The 17,698-nt window shown below is 49.5% G+C and overlaps 1 protein-coding gene and 1 long non-coding RNA gene across 4 annotated transcripts in view; both read right to left on the minus strand.

The window, feature by feature from the left end:
• Window positions 1–308: 308 nt before the first annotated feature.
• Window positions 309–10,777, minus strand: DUSP5 (dual specificity phosphatase 5). Its single transcript, XM_064144415.1, has 4 exons — window positions 10,182–10,777; window positions 5,681–5,823; window positions 4,156–4,375; window positions 309–1,984 (listed from the first exon to the last, which is right to left on the minus strand). Exons 1-4 carry the CDS (start codon window positions 10,573–10,575, stop codon window positions 1,584–1,586), a joined length of 1,158 nt encoding a protein of 385 aa, XP_064000485.1. The 5' UTR covers window positions 10,576–10,777; the 3' UTR covers window positions 309–1,583.
• A 122-nt stretch (window positions 10,778–10,899) lies between these two features.
• The window catches only part of LOC135175941 (uncharacterized), a 43,788-nt gene continuing 36,989 nt past the window's right edge, over window positions 10,900–17,698 (minus strand). Inside the window, exons 3-4 of one of the 3 annotated variants that reach the window (XR_010302510.1) lie at window positions 13,015–13,148; window positions 10,900–11,465 (exon numbers count right to left, since the gene is read on the minus strand). This is a non-coding gene — a long non-coding RNA (uncharacterized LOC135175941). Of the gene's footprint in view, window positions 11,466–12,183; window positions 13,149–17,698 lie in introns of those variants that run through there. The other 2 variants (XR_010302511.1, XR_010302509.1) reach the window with 2 other exon arrangements.

Genomic DNA, 17,698 nt, shown 5'->3' on the forward strand with positions numbered 1-17,698 from the left:
TCAGCAAGATGGCAAATCTTATATAAGACATGGGTGAATCAAAACAGAACTGCCTGCCTGGCTGCTGGGAAGTGACGCCATCATGACTCATGTCATTCTGTTTAAAACCATCCTCCCCCTCACCTTCTCCCCTCCATACAGAAGCACCTTGAAGGCTTTCAGCACAGAGCCTAGCGATGCTTACCCTCCTCCTCTACCCCCTTACACCACACTTTTTGGCCACTGCATTTTCCTCAGGTGACCTTTTCTGCCACCAAACTCTGCCGAAGCACTTCTGCAGCTCGTACCAAGTATAACAAAAAGCCTCCTTTCCTGGCATGTTTTTTTTTTCTTTATTATTTTATACACTCCATAAAAACCATGGCAGGTTTTCTTTCACATTCACGAGATCTCCTGGAAATTATTGCCATTTCCCATACATACTACATATAATTAAAAAAAAAAAGAAACAATAATAAAATGGTCAACAGATAAAGATAGTTCCTTATTCTGAACTCCCTGCAGACACAGAAACCAACGTGAGCAAGACAGAAACTGGGTTTTTTTGCAGACAAAGGCAGGCTAGAGGTGGCCACACACACAGAGCAAGCCAGATAACATTGAAAAAGACCACTTAACCACACATGATACACATCAAGAACACTTGGGGAGGGATGGAGGAAGAGCTGGCTTGGAGCCGAGCTCGTCAGGTTTTTTTGGTGTAAATCCAGCAGTTACAGTGTTATATTATGGGAGGATTGTGGAGACATTCAAGTATTTTAGGGCTGTTCTTAAATAACAGATGGCAGGATAACAACTCAGCAGGGTAGCCTGACAGCTTCGTTTAAGTCCCCTGCTTTAGTTAAAAGTACATCCAGTACAAAGGCAAACGCAGAAGTACAGGAAATGCCACACCTGAATGGATCCCCCAACGGTTTGGTGTCCAGTTACACTGTGGCCAGTACCAGACACTTCAGAGGATGAAGCAGAAAAGGGGATTTTCACCTGGTTATGCAACAGTGTCCTGGGAAAGGAGCTCTCTCCTGGCACCCTAGCCTTTTGCTCCCTGAAACATGACACAGGAGAGGAGGAGGAAAGCCCAAGCAAAAGCAGAACAAATATTTACTACTCCCACCATCTCTGCAGCTGCAAAGGTGGTGCTTTTCATTTTGCTTTCTTCCCTGCTGCTGCTGTTTATTGCTTGCAAATTTAAATAAGGGTCTTTTAAAAAACGAGGAGGGAAGGAGATGGGAGCTGAGAACATACTGAATAGATTTCTCATTGCTCCTCAGGAATCTGGAAATACAGTAGTGGGTGCACACTCTGTGGTTAAAAACCTCTAAAAAAAGAAAGCACTTTTTATTTTCTTTTCCTTTCTATTTTCTTAAAAAAAAAAAGGACAATAAAAGATCATAAAACCTGCCACACTTAGAGAACTTGTGTCTTACAGTCACAGCATATGGGAGGTATGACCCACGACAACTTCTCCATCTCAGGCTAAGTTGATGAAGTTTCTCTATTGCACATTCATGAAATGTTCTTGTTGGGGTCACATTTTGGATCAGAGGACCACATCAGCTCTGGTCCCATCAGTTCTGGTCTCCTCAGCAGGATGAAGATGCTGTCATGGGGCTGAGTTTCAGCTGATGGACAGGAGAGTGGATGGGCACAGAACTTAACACTGAGGTAGGAAAGGCAAAACAGGAGCCTTCAAAGTTTTTGCCTAATGTCAGTTCTTCTGCAAAGAAAGATGCGGCTTCTCTTTTGCATGAGGCAACAGCAGGGCTGGGAGTGGAAGACAAGATCTCTGACTCGTACTGTAGCAACTGGCCCATGAAACCAAAGTTTGGTGAGATCAGGCTCCGGCGCTGCTTGATGTAATCGAAGGCTTCCTCCAGGCAGAACTTCTTTGTCTTCATGAGATAGGCCATGCAGATGGTGGGAGAGCGCGAGATCCCTGCTTCGCAGTGCACCAGGATCTTGCCTCCTGTTCGCCTGACATAATCTAGGGCAAAAGAGTCATTGCAGAGATCATTTATTGGGGGTGAAGGGGACACTGAAACACAGCACTGTAGGTGAAGCATGGCACACAGCCACCAGCAAGGAGAGGCTTGTTCTTCTGTTGGGCACCAAGGCTAATGTTGATATTAAAAGGGAAGGAGGACGAAGCCCAGCCTGAGATGGAGCTGAGCTGGTGATGGTTTCAGAATCTATGCATCCTGATTTGGTTCTTGCTGGTCAAAGTATTTTCTTTCTTAGGGAAGTATTTTCCTGCCTCCTCTCTATGTACCTATTTCTCCTTCGGATCAACTGACTTTGCAGAGCATTGCAAGAGAGACCAGGTACCAGCTTGTGTTTGCTGTACCTTATTTCTCCTCTGCTATATCTGCATTTCTCCGCTGTGGCTCAAAGTGCTGACCCAAGTTCAGCCGTGCCAGATCTCCCACCTCCCAGGTCTTTCAAAAGCTGCAGGGCTGCCTTCTTTCTACCAGCTTTGATAGAAAAACAAGACTTTTGTTTAAAGTCCAAATGCAACGCCCTGCTTGGCCAGTTAGCAGCAAACAGCAGCATCGGGAGTTGAACCCTTGGTGGGTACCCTTGGGTGGAGATGCTGAGCTCGATCCCTGGGGCCTCACCACAAAGCACACGAGGACCGGGAGGCAGTTGCTAATTACAGCTTGGTTAAAGGATGCTTGGACTTAAGTCAGGATATAAAAGGCTTATGCAAAGCACCCATTTTGCACAACAGGAGCCACTGTGGTTACTCACACAACACAATGATTGTTATTAGATTAAAGAGAACATGCTTAAAATAAGCCTTTTCCACACAAAAAATAGAGTTCAAAAATAGAAGTTCTGTGCTCTATTGCCTTGAGCAACATGTTCAAGCCCCAATTTATGGATAACTGCCTTTTGCACAGTGCTCAATGAAACAACACAGAGCTGAGCAAGTTATCATTTGCCTGTCTTCGATTGTCTGACAGGAGACTGGTGTCACCACCACCAGTTAAATATAACTATTGCACAAAATAAGTAAGACATGGATTTGAGTCATGCCCAGCATCTACACCACACACCCCGATTAAAAAATACATATATATATATATATAAAAGAGAAAGAAAACTGAAGTCATCCTCAAAATCTGGGAAATTTCCAAGTGATTCAACAACTATCAGAAAGGGTTTGGGATGAGATGGAGGAGAGCTATGAATTATTGGTACCCTGAAAGGTGTGAGAAGCCTCTTACCAGGAAGGGAAAGAGCTTAGAGGGTATCCTCACAGCAAGTTTTCACAATTCTGCCTGCACAGTCAAGGGACTCAGCCTCAGCTAAGCAATGAGCCCAGCAAGCCTGTAACTGCAGCTGTATTCTGTTTCTCTCTTGAACACTCCAGGAGAGCTACAGCGCCCATTTCAACACCTTCTCCACCCAGGCTGAGGCTGCTCTACCTCCTTTAACCAGCCCTGTGCCTCTCAGGGAGAAGCTTCTCCCATGCAGGAACTGTCATGGCCAGTGTGCTGCTCACCTGCCCAGCCCAGGAAGATTTTGGAGGGGATGCTCCCAAATTTTCTAAAGGTTACCCTGCATTGGAGTGTTTGAGTAAAGAGTGAGATACCAGCATGATCAAAAGGAGAAATAGAGACAGTTCTGCTATAAGCGGAGGTTCTGAGTTCCTAACTCCCTGGCTTTGGGATATCTCACCACAGCAAGACAGTGAGCTGTGTCTGCTTTTCCTGCATCTTACAGGGTCTGGCATGCAAATCCAAGGAACCAATGTGGGGGTTTTGCCTTTACAAAAAAAAAAAAATTAAAAATCAATAGACTTTGGTGTTGTTCAGTCATATTTTTTTGCTCCTTGCCATGCTGAACCTACACTTGCTTTGAACAGAAAAATAAAGCTAACCAGCTCATTTGCCTTGTCTGTCTGATGGCACTCAAGAGGAGTCAGCCTCCCAGCCTGGAGAGGAGGACAGAGAAATTGCTCTGAAGGTCATGTTTTCTTCTGCACAGAAAACCCTCTGCCAGGAGAGATGTTGGGGAAGGGAGGGAGCCTAAACTGTTGCTGTGCCAAGTGGGAACACAGAGGAAAATACCATGCCCTTCCCAACAATATGTATTAAAAACAACAACAGCAACAAAACACAAAGATCTAGAAATCTCTTCATTTGGACCTACCAATGAAGTCAATGGCTTCCTGGAAGTGTGAGCTGATGTCTGCTGTGTGACTGTCCTCCACTGGGATCCACTTGTAGCAGTATTGGTCTTTGAAGGACTCTGAGCTTTTTCTGGAGACATTGAGGAGGGCTGTGATGTGCAGGTTGGCAAGAAACTCGCACTTGGAAGCATGATAGGCACTACCAAGGTAGAGAAAAGGCAGGATTTCAACTGGACCACCCTGGGGAAAAAAACAAAAGGAGCAGAGAAATGTAATTCCTTCTCGGGGATATTTGAGTCCTGATATCCAACAGGCAAAGGAACCTGCAACCTGTGTGGGTGCTCTCCCTGGCCGATTTTTGGATCCCAGTGCTGCTGATCCCACACAAGAAAAAGGTTTTCATTTTCTTGTCCAGATCTGCAAGATACAAAGCCAGATCCAGGCCACTCATGTGCATGGTGTTTCTGGGTTTAAAACACTGTCTCTCAGGATGCACCTGAAGCACCTTCACAGGTTAGGCACATCCTCTCTAAGGCTTTACCAAAATGCATGTGAGGCAGGGAGCCACATCCAAAGGTGAAGGAAAAGAGAAAAGTTGGAGCAAGGCTCCTTGTTCCTCCCCACACCTTCCTGAGGCACAGCACCCCTGCGTCACCCACCCTGAGACGTCATCTTGGTTCCTCCTTTTCAGTGCAAGCAGAGGCTGGGTGACAAGACCGCAAAAGAAAAGAGAGCCACCACCTGACACAAGGGTTCCAGAGACCACAGGTAACTTTCCATGATGCACAAGAGCCGCTGCCAGCCCCCAGCCGTCAGAAATCAGCTTTCCGCCGCACTGAACTGTCTATCTGGCAAGTCCCCGTGAACCAGGGGCTTCCGGAAGCCAGTCGGGGGTGGGTCCCTGGGGAGCCGAGGGGCATCGCCTGGGAGTTCCCCCCGTGCCAGGAAACGCAGCCCCGGCGGAAGCAGCCTGGCCGCAAGGTGACGTTCCGCAGCACATGTACTCGCCAGGCTGGGTGGGCACAGGGCTGTGCCAGCTTCCCCCGCAGAAACCTCACTGCCCCTGCCCGAGGGCAGCTCTCCAGAGTAAGTGCCACTGCTCAGAAGCAGCAGCCAGCCTCAGATCTCCTCCTGGGGTCTCAGCGGAGGCACAGGCAAAGTGTGCTCCTTCGTCTGCTGGAGAAACTGCACCCTTGGCGGCTTCTCCTCTGCTCATTTTCAGTCTCCTGAGGAGGCATGAGCTGCTCATATCTCACACTGCCTGGCTGTCTGAGAGAGGCGAGTTGCAAACACAATTCTGAGGCTAGACAGGGTGCTTTCCCTCCTGCCGGTGCCTGGTTTTGAAGCCAGGTTGAGGTGACACTGACCAGCAGCACAGACAGAATGTCTTGTTTGACACGGAGGCTGACAGACTGGACTGTAACAACTCCTTGGCAGCCTGCACAAGCATGGAGGCCACCAACACCCTGCCAGGCTCCAAAAGAGCCCAGAGGCAGGAGGGAGAAATCCAAGGAGAAGGTCACCCCCTGCAGCCATGATACATACCTGGTCATAAACGGGTTTGTGGTTGGCACTCTGCTTCTCACAGTGGCTGGCAACGTTTCTCTCTGCCTCAGTCTTCTCTGGGGAAATGAGTTTTCCATCCACACAGCACTCAGGATATTGCGAGTTAAAGGTTTCATATCCTCCTGGAGGGGGGGAGGAGGGAATACAGAATGTTTGCGCTTCCAAAAACTGGTTTAATTAAAGTGGAAGAGAAATGGAGCTCTGGTGCTTACAATGCAGCGGGATAGTGCCACACAGCAATGCCCCCAGGGGGTTAACGCAGGGTAGTGCTCCCCCGGTGAAATGGCTTTGTTTAAAAGGCTTCGGGCACCCGAGGAAAAACCTCTGATACCGCTGACAATTATTAACTTGCCAAAAGCTGGTGGATCCAGATTAAAATTGTTAATGACTGTAATTCCGTTGAGTCTAGCAACCATTAACTCCAGTACAGCAGGGACTAAACTCCCTCCCCCGGGTTTTATATATGAGCCCTGTTCTCCGCGTTTGAAATACAGGCAATCAGGAGTCATCCTCTCTAAGTCTGTCATTATTATATATGTCGTGACAACGTAAGAAATATTTTATTTGCATTGTTGAACGGACACAAGCACAAGAGGAGGACGCTGGCAACTGTGTCATTAATCACCACAACGCACAAAACAGCGAGGTAAGGAAGACAGCCCCACGGAGACCAATCTATTAAATAGCAACTATAAAACTTAATGAAATCCTGTGACAGCACTTGACAACTGAATAGCCCCACATGAGCTGTTCTGCATGGTTAAGTACCACATTTGTTTCGTTCAGCGCACTGCTAATGAAAAGGAATTAATCCTATTATTACATCGTTACTCAAAATTTGTCGTCAGCTAAGTCGTTGCCTGTTTCCAGGCTGGGAACACGCTGCACGGAAGCACACGATTTCCACAATCGATGTGAATGAAGGCAGGTAATGTTAGCAGCCTGGAAAGGTCAGCGGTGCGCCACGTGGCTACCACCTGTGCTTCTTCGGAGCCGGAATGAATGGCGAAAGCGCTCGAACAGTTAGATTCGATAATCCTTCAGAGCCTGGTCCTCGAGTAAACAAGGCTGGGAAGCAAACCCTCCCATGCCATTCATTCACCTGCAGCATTTTCACCCTGATAAGCGTTGTCAGTGTGGGTGCCCGGCTGCAAGGAAGGCTTTCAAAACAAAGGAAGTGCTGAAGATCTGAGCAGCCACAGGGCCCCCGCCACCCTCGCTGCCTGGTGCAGCTACCTCTGACATTTCAGCCCTGTAAGGCCGGTGGCTCATTTGTTTGCAATGTTTGAGCAGATATCTGCTCAAATTCATGACGTGCTACTGTCGCCCACACAGTCCAGCCATGGAGTCCTCATGTTGCAAGTGGACTGCATGATCCAAAGCCCCCTGAACACGATGAAAATCCGTTTCCCATGATGGAGAGCAGGAGCGTGATTTTGTAGTCAACTGGCACTCAACACCTGCACCTTTCCTCCTACTCCCTGGGTCTCAGTCACATTCAGCCAACTCACCCCAGAGCTCACAGTGCGAGGCAAGAGGTCAAGCAGGCAAGTGACTGTGGAGACTACGAGCAGGGTTTGATAAAATGATCTCCACAACAAGTGGGTTGATAAAGTGATGTCCCTAACAACTGGCAGCATGAAAAGCCAACAAACACAAACAGCTCTCCAGACTCCTCCGCTCTTTTGATCTCCAGCTGCCCTTTGCGGGATGGACTTTAAAATCCTCTTGTTTTGCATAGTTGACCTTACCTCGCCCCTGCCCCCCAACCACTGCCATCACATAGGAAAAATATGTCCAGATGTTATAAATAGACATTATGCTCATTTAGACCCTGCCCAGCATTGTTGTTTTTACTCTCGAATGAACACAGAAACCTGCTCAAGCCAAGCCAGCATGTGAGTTTAAACAGACATGCACGTCTCATGTCTCTGGGGCAGCTAATGCATGCAGCTGGTGAACGGTTAATTACAAGCCTTGGGGATCAGGATATTTGCAGGCCATTCTTACAGTGAGTCATCTTCTCATCCCATCCTGCAGCAATCTCCTCTCTTCCCCCTCCCCACTCAACCTAGCTTCCCTGAGGTCATTTCTGCACACACTCGATTGCTCATCACAGAGCTGGGCTGTGCTTCAGTTTTAATCAATAAATAATAGAAGCCTTGTCAGTGCCAAGGGAGGACTGGCTGGTTTATCTTTCTGCAACCTCTCCCTGCCACACAACCACTCTCACCGTGCTGGGGCTGAGCTCACCCAGAATGAAGCTGCACCTACACAGACAGAATGTAACACAACATAACACAACTCCTGGAAGCCAGAAAGCAAGGGAAGAAACGGTGCCTGCCATGCAGCTTGACAAGCAATTGCTCTATGCTAGCTGGCCTTCCTGGGGCCGGATCTCCAGGATGCTTGGCAACCTGGTGAGGTCATCCCATGAACTCTTCATATCTTATCACTGCAACTTCTGAGTCAAGACTAACTCCCCCTCCCAGTTCCCTTGCAGCCAGGGAGAACGGGAATAAAGTGAACCTCAAAGTGCTGGGTTTTGGGGGGGTTGGTTTGTTGTTTTGGGGTTTGTTGGGTTTTGGTTTTGTTTTCTTGTGTGGGTTTTTTTTTTTTTTTAGTGATGGTGGCAGTGTTTGTTTGGGTTTTTCCTTTTCTTTCCCCCGCCCCTCCCCCCAGGTGCTTTTACAGCTCATTATTGCTAAGTTGACGTTACAGACCCCCAAGTGCCCCTTTCTTCTGAAAGTGTCCAGTGTTATTTATATCCCCACTGTCTCAGAGATCTTCCTCCAGATCTCAACAGCTTCCTGGGGTCCGTGGCCCCAGTGAATCAGCAGCGCTGACCACTGAGTCACTGGCTCCTCAGATCACAGGGGATCTGAAACAGAGCTGCAGACTTCACGGGTCTGATCCTGCGACTCACATCACTTTCAGCAAAGGGAAACAGCAGCAGGAAAAGGAGGAAACTTTCTCATCCACTAAGGGAGATTTTTTTTTTTGTCTCAAACCAACAGGCTTTCAGATAAGGCGCTTCACAATACACAGAAAGTATAAGGCAGAGCCTACATCAGAACCCCACCCAGACAAACTGCCCACAGGCACCACTTCAAAGTGTGAGGTTGGTACATGAGGAGGGAAGGACGTTCTTGTGGCTAAAAGAGCCGACTGAGAGTCAGCAGAGCTTAATACAGCCCTTGCTTTGTCACAGCTTCATAGCATATCCCTGAAAATGTTTCTTCATCCCTTCTTTAATGGGGTCCCTGAGGATTTGCCTGGCCCAGCACAGTGCAAGTTTCCCTGCCCTACAGCAGCAGAACTGGCGCTTTTGGGGCAACTGTCAGACCTCAGGGCAGGCTGAAGGTACCAAGACAGACCCAAGGTGGTAGCAAGCTTCCACTCCTCTTAACACTGAGCAATGTCCAAGTTGGAGGTATCTCTGCCTAGCAGGGATGCCCTCCGGGCACTGTTCATTCTAGGTGACAAAGTGGAAGCGCATTAGGACAAAAATCAGTGTGATAAAATCTTAATAAAAGTCAATTAACTCTGACCGGTGAGGACAAAGGGGCAGAGTTTATTCAGGAAATAGCGCCTGGCTTTCTCCTCCGTTTATGGCCTTCCCATGACCTCAGGATATGGCAAGGGGAGTGTTTCGGAACTCCTGCTTCGGCGTGCCCCGCGGCCCCGGCAGCCAGCTGAGCGCTGCTTTAGGGGGAGGCACGAAGAGGGGGGCTCGGAAAACAGAGAAGGCAAAAAGACAAAGGCACTGCCAGGTGAAATGGAGTGGAAGCAGGGATGGGAAGATAGAGAGAGAGGGCGGGCTGACCCCCTTTTTTTTATCGTTTTATTATCCCCGGATTACACAGAAGGAAAACAAAGAACTGCAACCAAAGGGCTATAAGGCACGTGAAGGGAGGAGATGTTTCTGTCCAGTTACAAGCCGAGGAGTTTCGGCTGTGTGTTTACCCTGCCAGCATCGGTGTACCCGACGGAGAGACACAGCACCGATCCCAGGCACCGGGTTTCGAGCCCCCAGCACATGTCGCCTCGTGTCACCGGGCGGAGGGCGATGAGCAGTGGTCTCGCCTCTCCTCTGAGCCGCGGGGCTGATTTTAACCTCTACGCAGCCCCGATCTCTCTCGTCCCATTCTCCCTTTGATAATCTGAAACTGTTGCTCTTCCTCCCTAATATTCTTTGTTTTCCATCAGCCTCTTAAACGCGCGGCGGGGGTGAGCGGAAAGGCATTTGGGCTCAGCCCACAGAGTCTATCCGGGATTTAGCTCTAGTGGGTGGAAAAGAAACGAAATCCCGGCGTTACCTCTCTGCCCTGCACCAATAATCAGGTTAACTGCGGGCCGGTGGTGCCGGAGCAGAGGGCTCGGAAAGCCAACGGGGCTGCAGCCACACAGGGGGTCTTTGAAGGAAGGTCTGCCCTGCTCCCACCAGCCCTTGCCCCCCTTTCCCTGCCACTTGTCTCACCTTTCAGGAAGCAGACCCTGGTCCCGGCCTCCGGCAGGCTGGAGAGCAGGGCATTGAGGACGATCTGGGCCGTGCTGTCCTTCTTCAACTTCTGCCAGTGCCCTGTACCCTGGTCCAGCACCACCACGGCTGCCAGGCGGGCGCTCCCCGCCGTCCCCTCGCTGCCCAGCATCAGCCGGGCTCGGGCCGCCGCGTCGGGCACCACGAAGTGGAGCGGCACGGCCCCGCCGCGGGCCCGCCGCATCACCACCGAGTTGAGGTTGACGTTGAGCGAGCCGCGGAGGCAGGAAGCCGAGTACGACAGGTAGGGCCGGCAGTCCAGCACCAGGCAGCGGGAGGGCTCCTTCCTCAGGAGCTTCCTCAGCTGGCGGCAGTCGAGGGACGTGACTTTCATGCCGGCCGTAGGCCGCTCCCGGAGGCAGCCGGGACAGGAGAGGGCAGAGCGGCAGGAGGGTGCCCGCCGAAGCGTCCTGGTGCGAGCGCGGAAGCCGCAGGGGCTCGGCCGGCGGCGGGACGGGAGAACTGGAGGCACAGCTGCAGCGCCGAGCCCGGGCAGGGAATCCCGGCCGCCGCCGCCGGGCGCTTTATGAATGAGAGGCCGGGCATGACGACACTGCCCATATAGGGGAGCGCCGCGCCCGCCCGCCAAACATGGGCATCCCCCGCCCCGCGCCGCTCGCCGCGCCGCCCCCCGCCGGGGATCCCCTCCCTCCTCGGTAGCGGGAGGGGGCCGGGTCGCGCAGGCCGCGTTAGTCAGGCTCGGAGGCAGAGGAAGCTGAAAAACGCCGCAAAAATTCTCCAGTCATCGGCCTGAGGCTCAGCCCAGCATCACCGCGCCCCCTCCCCAGTCAGCTCGCAGAACCGGGAAGCATACCGGAGGAGGAGGAAGGGGAGGAAGGAAGGGCAGCGCTGGGGCAGGTTTCTCACACCAGGATGCAAAGGGGATTTCAGTTCTACTCATTTGCCCCTTACCGTGCATGTCTTCAGCCCCGGCACAACCCCACGCCTGCACCTGCCTGCAAGGACAGCTGCTGATCAGGGAACGGGAGCTTTTGGCTCTCAGACACCTTCAGGCAGAGCAGGGTCTCCTCCCTGAGCTGCAGTTCGCATCAAGACACCGCTGTGGACTGCCTGGGGAACAGCTCCCAGGATTTCAGGCGCAAGGATTTCAGCCTGGAAGCAAAGGAGGCAACACGGAATAGCAGCTTGGGACGAAGCAAGATCTGCCATTTTGCAGAATCAATGAATGCTCTGGAGAGGGCAGTCAGGGATGGGGAAGGCCACCTGCAACAGAAAATATTGCTAGCATGGCTGAGGGTCTTAAGTCCCTTTCCTTGCAGCAGACTGAGGCTGCAAGACTGTGCCCCAAGGACCTATGAGACTTGCACTACAGACCTCAGGCTGTGCACAGGAATTAGGAAAACTGACGCTTGCCCTTTCCTTACAGATAAGTTTTGCAAAGAGACCATAGAGAAATCTGGAAATTCCTGGAAGAAGTCAGGCAAAAGGATGAGGTCCAGACCAGCTTGTTACAGCCCGGGCAGATTACACAGTGGAGGTCTCTAAGAGCAAGGTGTCATTTATTCTGATGGTGCCCTGAAAGTATGTTCACCTCAACAGTGGGCAGGAAGTGCCAGCCCTGCCTCACATTGCCTGCAGCTGAAACAGAGAAGCGTGAAAGAGACCGTGTGAGGGAAAGATTCATGCTGATTCAAAGAACAGCAACTACTAGTTTTGAACCATCTCCACCTCCTCTTCCTCTTTCAAACCCCCTGCAAGCCCTGGCTGGCTTCTAACCCTACCCCTCTCGCTCCCCTCCTCTGAGTCAGTCTTGAGACAGAACAAAAATAGAAATAGCTTGTGGTAGGGGCAGATGTTCAGAGCGTCTTAGTGTGGGTGTTGTCTTCACCTGGCCACTGCTGTCATGGCAGCCCAGCTCCTCTCCTTCTGCACCTACTCTGGAAGAGCACTGCTGGAGCTGTATGGCATCCCCATGTGCCAGCGTGATCCGTGCCAGAATAGGGTCCTCACCATGAGGGACATCATTGCCACAGCAATACTGACAAATTTCATGTCACCCTCTGGGCAGGGTGATTCCTCCCCTCTTTTTATCACTAGATGGGGACTCTGGCACAGACGGGGGCACAGTGCCTTATTCCTACCCACTTCCACAGGAAACCTCAGCAGCACCTGGGCACGACCTTGCCTTTTCTGCTTCACAGCCCTCAGCCTGAGGAGCTGCTTCCTTCTCCCAGAGAAGCAGCCTGGCTCCCCCCGAGTCTGACCGCGGCAACAGCCTGGCTGATGAACTGGTCCCAGCGCGGCACAGGGAGGGGAAGGGGGGCTGTCGGCAGATGCTGGTCCACTCCTTGCTCCCGGGAGGAAGGAGGGGGTCAGCACAGTCACACGAGAGCATAATTTCCTCTCAGGAAACCCAAGTGAAATGTGGAGGGGTGGGAAAGAGAGCTTTCCCCTCCACCACTCCTCCTGGTTGAAGTGCTAGTCTGAAAGAGGGGCAAAACATACCAGCCCAGAAAATCAGCTCTCTGGGGAATACCCTAAGCTTGGCCTGTACTGGTGGCAGAGTGTACACCCCCAGACCTGACCTGCAACTGACCTTCCTCTTAGACACCTAATGCTGAGCATCCAAACAACTGCCTTTCAGTAGATTACAGCTCTCTTTTGTTTCTAAATTGAGTGACTCATGACCACCTTTTTATTAGACGAAAATAACAAGGCTAACAGCAGCAGGAGTAATGCTTCTTCCGTTGCAGGGTGCTGGATGCAGAGTGTCCCTGACTTTCTGCCCACCACCGAAATGACTCGGACGTACTTGGAAACAGATGAGCAATCGGGGCTGATGCTGTCAGGGCTGTAGAATGGCCATGGATACTTTCCCCTGATGAAGCAGTTCCTTCGTTTGTGAGGTGCTCCCAGTCAGAAGGGAGAAAGGGGCTCCATTCCTTCCTGTAAATGGAGGTTAGTTGAGTAACTTAAACCACTCTCCGCTTGAGGTAGGAAACTCCCCTCCTCCCTGCAGCACTTTACATCATTCCCACTTAGGTTCTGCTGCATCTTTCTGCTCCTCCTCCCACTTCCCCTTGATAATCTCCCAGGCTCTTTCGTCCTTTGTCGCAGGCTTTTATCGGGGCTTTTAAATCAGCTGTTCCTTTCCTTTTCTTCCAGGCTGTATTTCCCCTAACCTAGCTCATTCTTCCCTTCTGCCCTCCCCACCTCCTCCGGGTTCTTTGTTTCTGCCTGTTCTCAGTGTTGCAAAGGCAAACTCTTGCTGCAGCTGTGAAGGGGTAGCCCCAGCTCCTGGAGGGGCACAGATGGACCCACGTCTCACATAATAACTCCCAAGGCACAGCACCTGTGGGGTAACATCCAAGGGGTAATGCTCAAGAGAAAAACGCTGCCTTTTGAAGAGAATAAAACTCAAAAGGAGCTTTAAGCAGGGGCTTAGTTGAATACAATGCCATTACTTGGGAGGCAAGAGACAGAATCAGCCAAGTTTCTACAGCTCAAGCTGCCTGAGCTGAGGCAAGGGACAACTCATGCTGGGTGCTACAAGTGTTCTTGTCACCCCAAAGAATTAACTCCAAACCTCAGCAAGACCAAAGGGTCATGAAACTGGCTGCTGGAAAGGAGGCTGGGGGGAAGGCAGAACAAGGGTCACACAGGAGGCGGGTCAGGGAGGTAGTATACAGAATAAGCTACATGCCATGTAGTCCTAGTCTGGGTCTTGAGCTGCATGATATCCCTGCTGGGGCACAATCCTGAGCCCTTATCCTCTGGCCAGTTGTGAAATGCAGAAATTCCTCAGATGAACAAAGCATAGCACAAGACAGCAGAGAAGCTGGGCTGGCATTTCTTTAATGTTATTAAATTTTCCATAACATCAGTTTCTAAATTTGGAGTGGCTGATGTCAAAACACTAACAGCACAAGCGGTGAGATAAGTTTGTGCCAGTAAATGCTGAGATGGAAGGGAAGTAAATTTATACCCAGGGTTAAGGACAGCTGAGCAGTGGCACTAGAATGCCAAGCTGAGACCCTCATTGGTGTCATGTCTTGGTCATTGTTGAGATAAGGTCTAACAGAAACAGATCAGACCATGAACCTCCTTACAAATTTCTGTCTCGACAGAACAGTCCATTGCTAAAAGCTTACTCTAGAAGGTGCAAAGTACTATCAGACACAGACTTTGCATCGAGACAACTCCCTGCCTGACTTTGTGGCCCCATAGACATGATTTGATGTCAAACTGGAATCTTTTTGCTTCCCACAGAAAGCTAATTGAAAGGTTGGCAACTGCTTGGGCCTTTTCAGTGAAAATCAGTTCATTAATTTTTCACTTTAAATCCACATTCTGTACAAATCCAAAATGGTAAGTGACCATTCCTAAAGAATTAAAGCATCATGTGTGCCATGACTTACATAATAAGGAAGAACCAACCAAATCTCAGTTTATTGTGGCCCCAGTGCCTCTCAGATATGGTTTATGCCCCCAGCTCTGCTTCTGTAAACAGAATTAAGCTGCACGGTGCATTGGCTAGAAAGTGAGTTACTTGTGCCCAACGTTTCTGAAAATCAGGCTGAAAGGGAATCTCAGACCTACATCTGGCTTTTACCTGACTCATGCCTACGTGACTCCACTGACTGCTGCAAGCTGCTGTCAACAGCTGCTGTCAGGAGTGAAAGAGGAATAAATCAAACGTCCTATCTCCTTTTAGAAGCCACTGTTCTTTCTGTTCCACTAGCTGATGACTTACTCCCACATACAGATGGACAGGCAATTTTTAAAACAGAGATTCCAGCTATCTGCATAATCATGTTTCGGTTTCTCTGTTTGCCTGACATGGCCCAGAGCATCACAAGCCATATTGATGTGTCACATGCAAGTTATGAACCCATCCTCCCAACTGCAACCATGTCCTATCCTCCTATCACTGGAGTAGCTGCAGTTAGTTGTGTACAAGGGAAAACGATTTGTGTAGTTATCTGCCATTAATGCCAGACAAAGGCCTTTTGTTCTTTTATCAACTTGCCAGCTCTCATTTGTTCTTTCCTTTTCCTGCTGCTGGTTACCTGCACGCATTTCTTTCCTTCTTGTCCTGTCCCTTCCCCTTTCCGGGGTATATTTCCCAGGAACCTGCATCTATTCTGCACTGGTATATATCTATCACAACTACTGTCAGCCCAGATGGGTTTTTGCTCACATTTCCCAGCTACTCCTGCCCATAGGTACCAAACCATCTTCTTGTGCTGTGAATCCTGGTGATTATTGCTTCTTTAGACTGTTGGGAGCTACCAAATGGCATAAAATACTCTTACACATACCATAAAACTGACTATTAGGGCAAGCATCTCTTGGAGAAATGCTGGTTACTTTTTTGTAAGAAAATCTCACTGTTGCTGCATCTGATTCCCTCTGCCTTGGTCTTTCTGACTGACTCATTTCTGAAGCACCAGGTTGTTGCTTGGCAGGTATAATCACATAAACATAATCCATTGCACAGTGTGTGCTACTACGCTCCCTCCATTGAGTACAGCTCCTGAGTACAGAAACGACTTTTTAAGCTCAAACCAGAACAATTCAGGCTTTTAGTTGAGACAGCTTTAGAGTAATTTCTGTGGGTTGCAAAGATATAAACAAAGAAAATAAACACAGTCAGTAAAAAACCATTTACATCTCTGTTTTCTATAGCATTGCCAGTAGCAGAAAAAAAATCCACTGCACAGCCCCTGCTTGTTCTCAGGAGTGCTCAGGTATGGCACAGGCACAAAGACCACGATGCAGGCTACAAACCTCTGGTCCGGCACAAGCACGGCATTGCATATCTGATGCTTGAAAAGTTCTTTATCCCACCCTTGCAGTGAGAAAAGTCGATCGAGGCTTGGGTCATCACCTGGACATCACCCTAGGTGGTATTTCTGGATGGCATTTGGGTCTGCTGAAGGGTATCTAGAAAGCAGCTGTGGGGGAAGAAGGAAGCAGCTGGAACCGGTTGGCTGGGGGAGGCTGCGGTGATGGCAGGCTGCAAAACAGACCGCCCGGAGCTGTGAAGAGGAAGGAGATAAACCAGACCACCTCTTTCACTGGTGGTAACACAAGGGGTAATGGGCTTAAAGCGAAGGAAGTCACATCTGCTGTAGGTGGAGGGAAGATTCTCGGCCGCAGACAGCACCAGCGCTGGGGTCACTCGCCCCGGCAGGCTGTTTCTCTGCTGCTGAGGGCTCCAAGAATAGGCTGAACAAAAGTCTGTCCGGAAAGACTTACATAAAGTCGATCCTGCCCTGGAGTAGGGGTGGGCTGGATGACCTTCCAAGGATTCTTCCTACAAATCGCTTTTTTTACAGGCTTGTGCAGATCATGTTGAGGCACAGAAGTCTGTCATTTGCTAACTATCCTAAGATCTTTTAAATGACAAAATAACCTGAATTAACAACTTGCTTAATTCCTTTCTATTGGATATCCTTTCTGATGAAGTTATTCTGTGGTTACAAGTGCAGTCTCCCTCATCCTGGCACCTGAATCGTTCAGAGAAGAAAAAACTAATTTGAATTAAATATATATATATATATCTTTTCAAAACAAACCTAGTGAACTAAAGCTGTAAAGGTGAGGAAATAATTGACATCTTTTATGTTCATTTCTCCTAGGCTCCTCCTACTTACTTAACCCCATTTAAACTTTGTATCAGCTTATGACATCCGGTGAAAGTACACTACAGCTTATTAAAATTTAAAGCTGTTACTTCAGGGGAAAACACTGAAAGCTCTTTTATGGATTAGCCAAATCGGCAGGATGTGGCTTTGACTTTGTATCCTTCTGATGGCATAGCCCACTTGAGCATCTTTATAAAACACATCTTCTCCATCAGTGTCAGTCTGTTACTGTTTTCATTTCCTGCACCAAACTGTTTGTGCCAGCAGGACTGTGTTCCACCCCTGAATTTCAGAGGCAAAGTGAGAGAGGATCATATGCTCACTCTATAAAATACAGCTACATTTAAGATCAAGCAAATGCTGAAAGAACTGAAAAAATTGGGTGCCACACATCTGCTCACCTTTGTCCTGAGACCAGCAGGACCTGGGTGAAGGTTTGATGGCTTATGCCAGTATTACCAAACACACAGCTGAACGAGTGCCTGCTTTGTTTCCCTTAAGCCAGCTTTGTATTGGAAACTCTTCCCAATACAATGCTGCTGCTTGTAGTATGAGTCTTCTCCACAGTTTTCTACCGACAGAAGAGAGCCTGTGGGGGTAACATAGCTGATTCCCTCCACAGATATGGCAAAATACACAGGAATTCTTGCAACAGGAACTGCCTTGCTGTGAGCTTTGCAAGCTGCACCCCCAACAAACCCTTCTAGATATGGACAAAGTCATCTTTTATTTAGCTCCCGTTCCTGGGAAGGGGTGGTCTCCTCTGAGAAAGAGGCTGTTCCTCTATGGGCTTACTTTCAAAATAGTGCCTTCAGTAGATGCTTTAGCTTATACAAGCAAAGACAA

This window comes from Pogoniulus pusillus, chromosome 6 (genome assembly GCF_015220805.1).
Source record: "Pogoniulus pusillus isolate bPogPus1 chromosome 6, bPogPus1.pri, whole genome shotgun sequence".
In the NCBI taxonomy this organism is placed as follows: Eukaryota; Metazoa; Chordata; class Aves; order Piciformes; family Lybiidae; genus Pogoniulus; species Pogoniulus pusillus.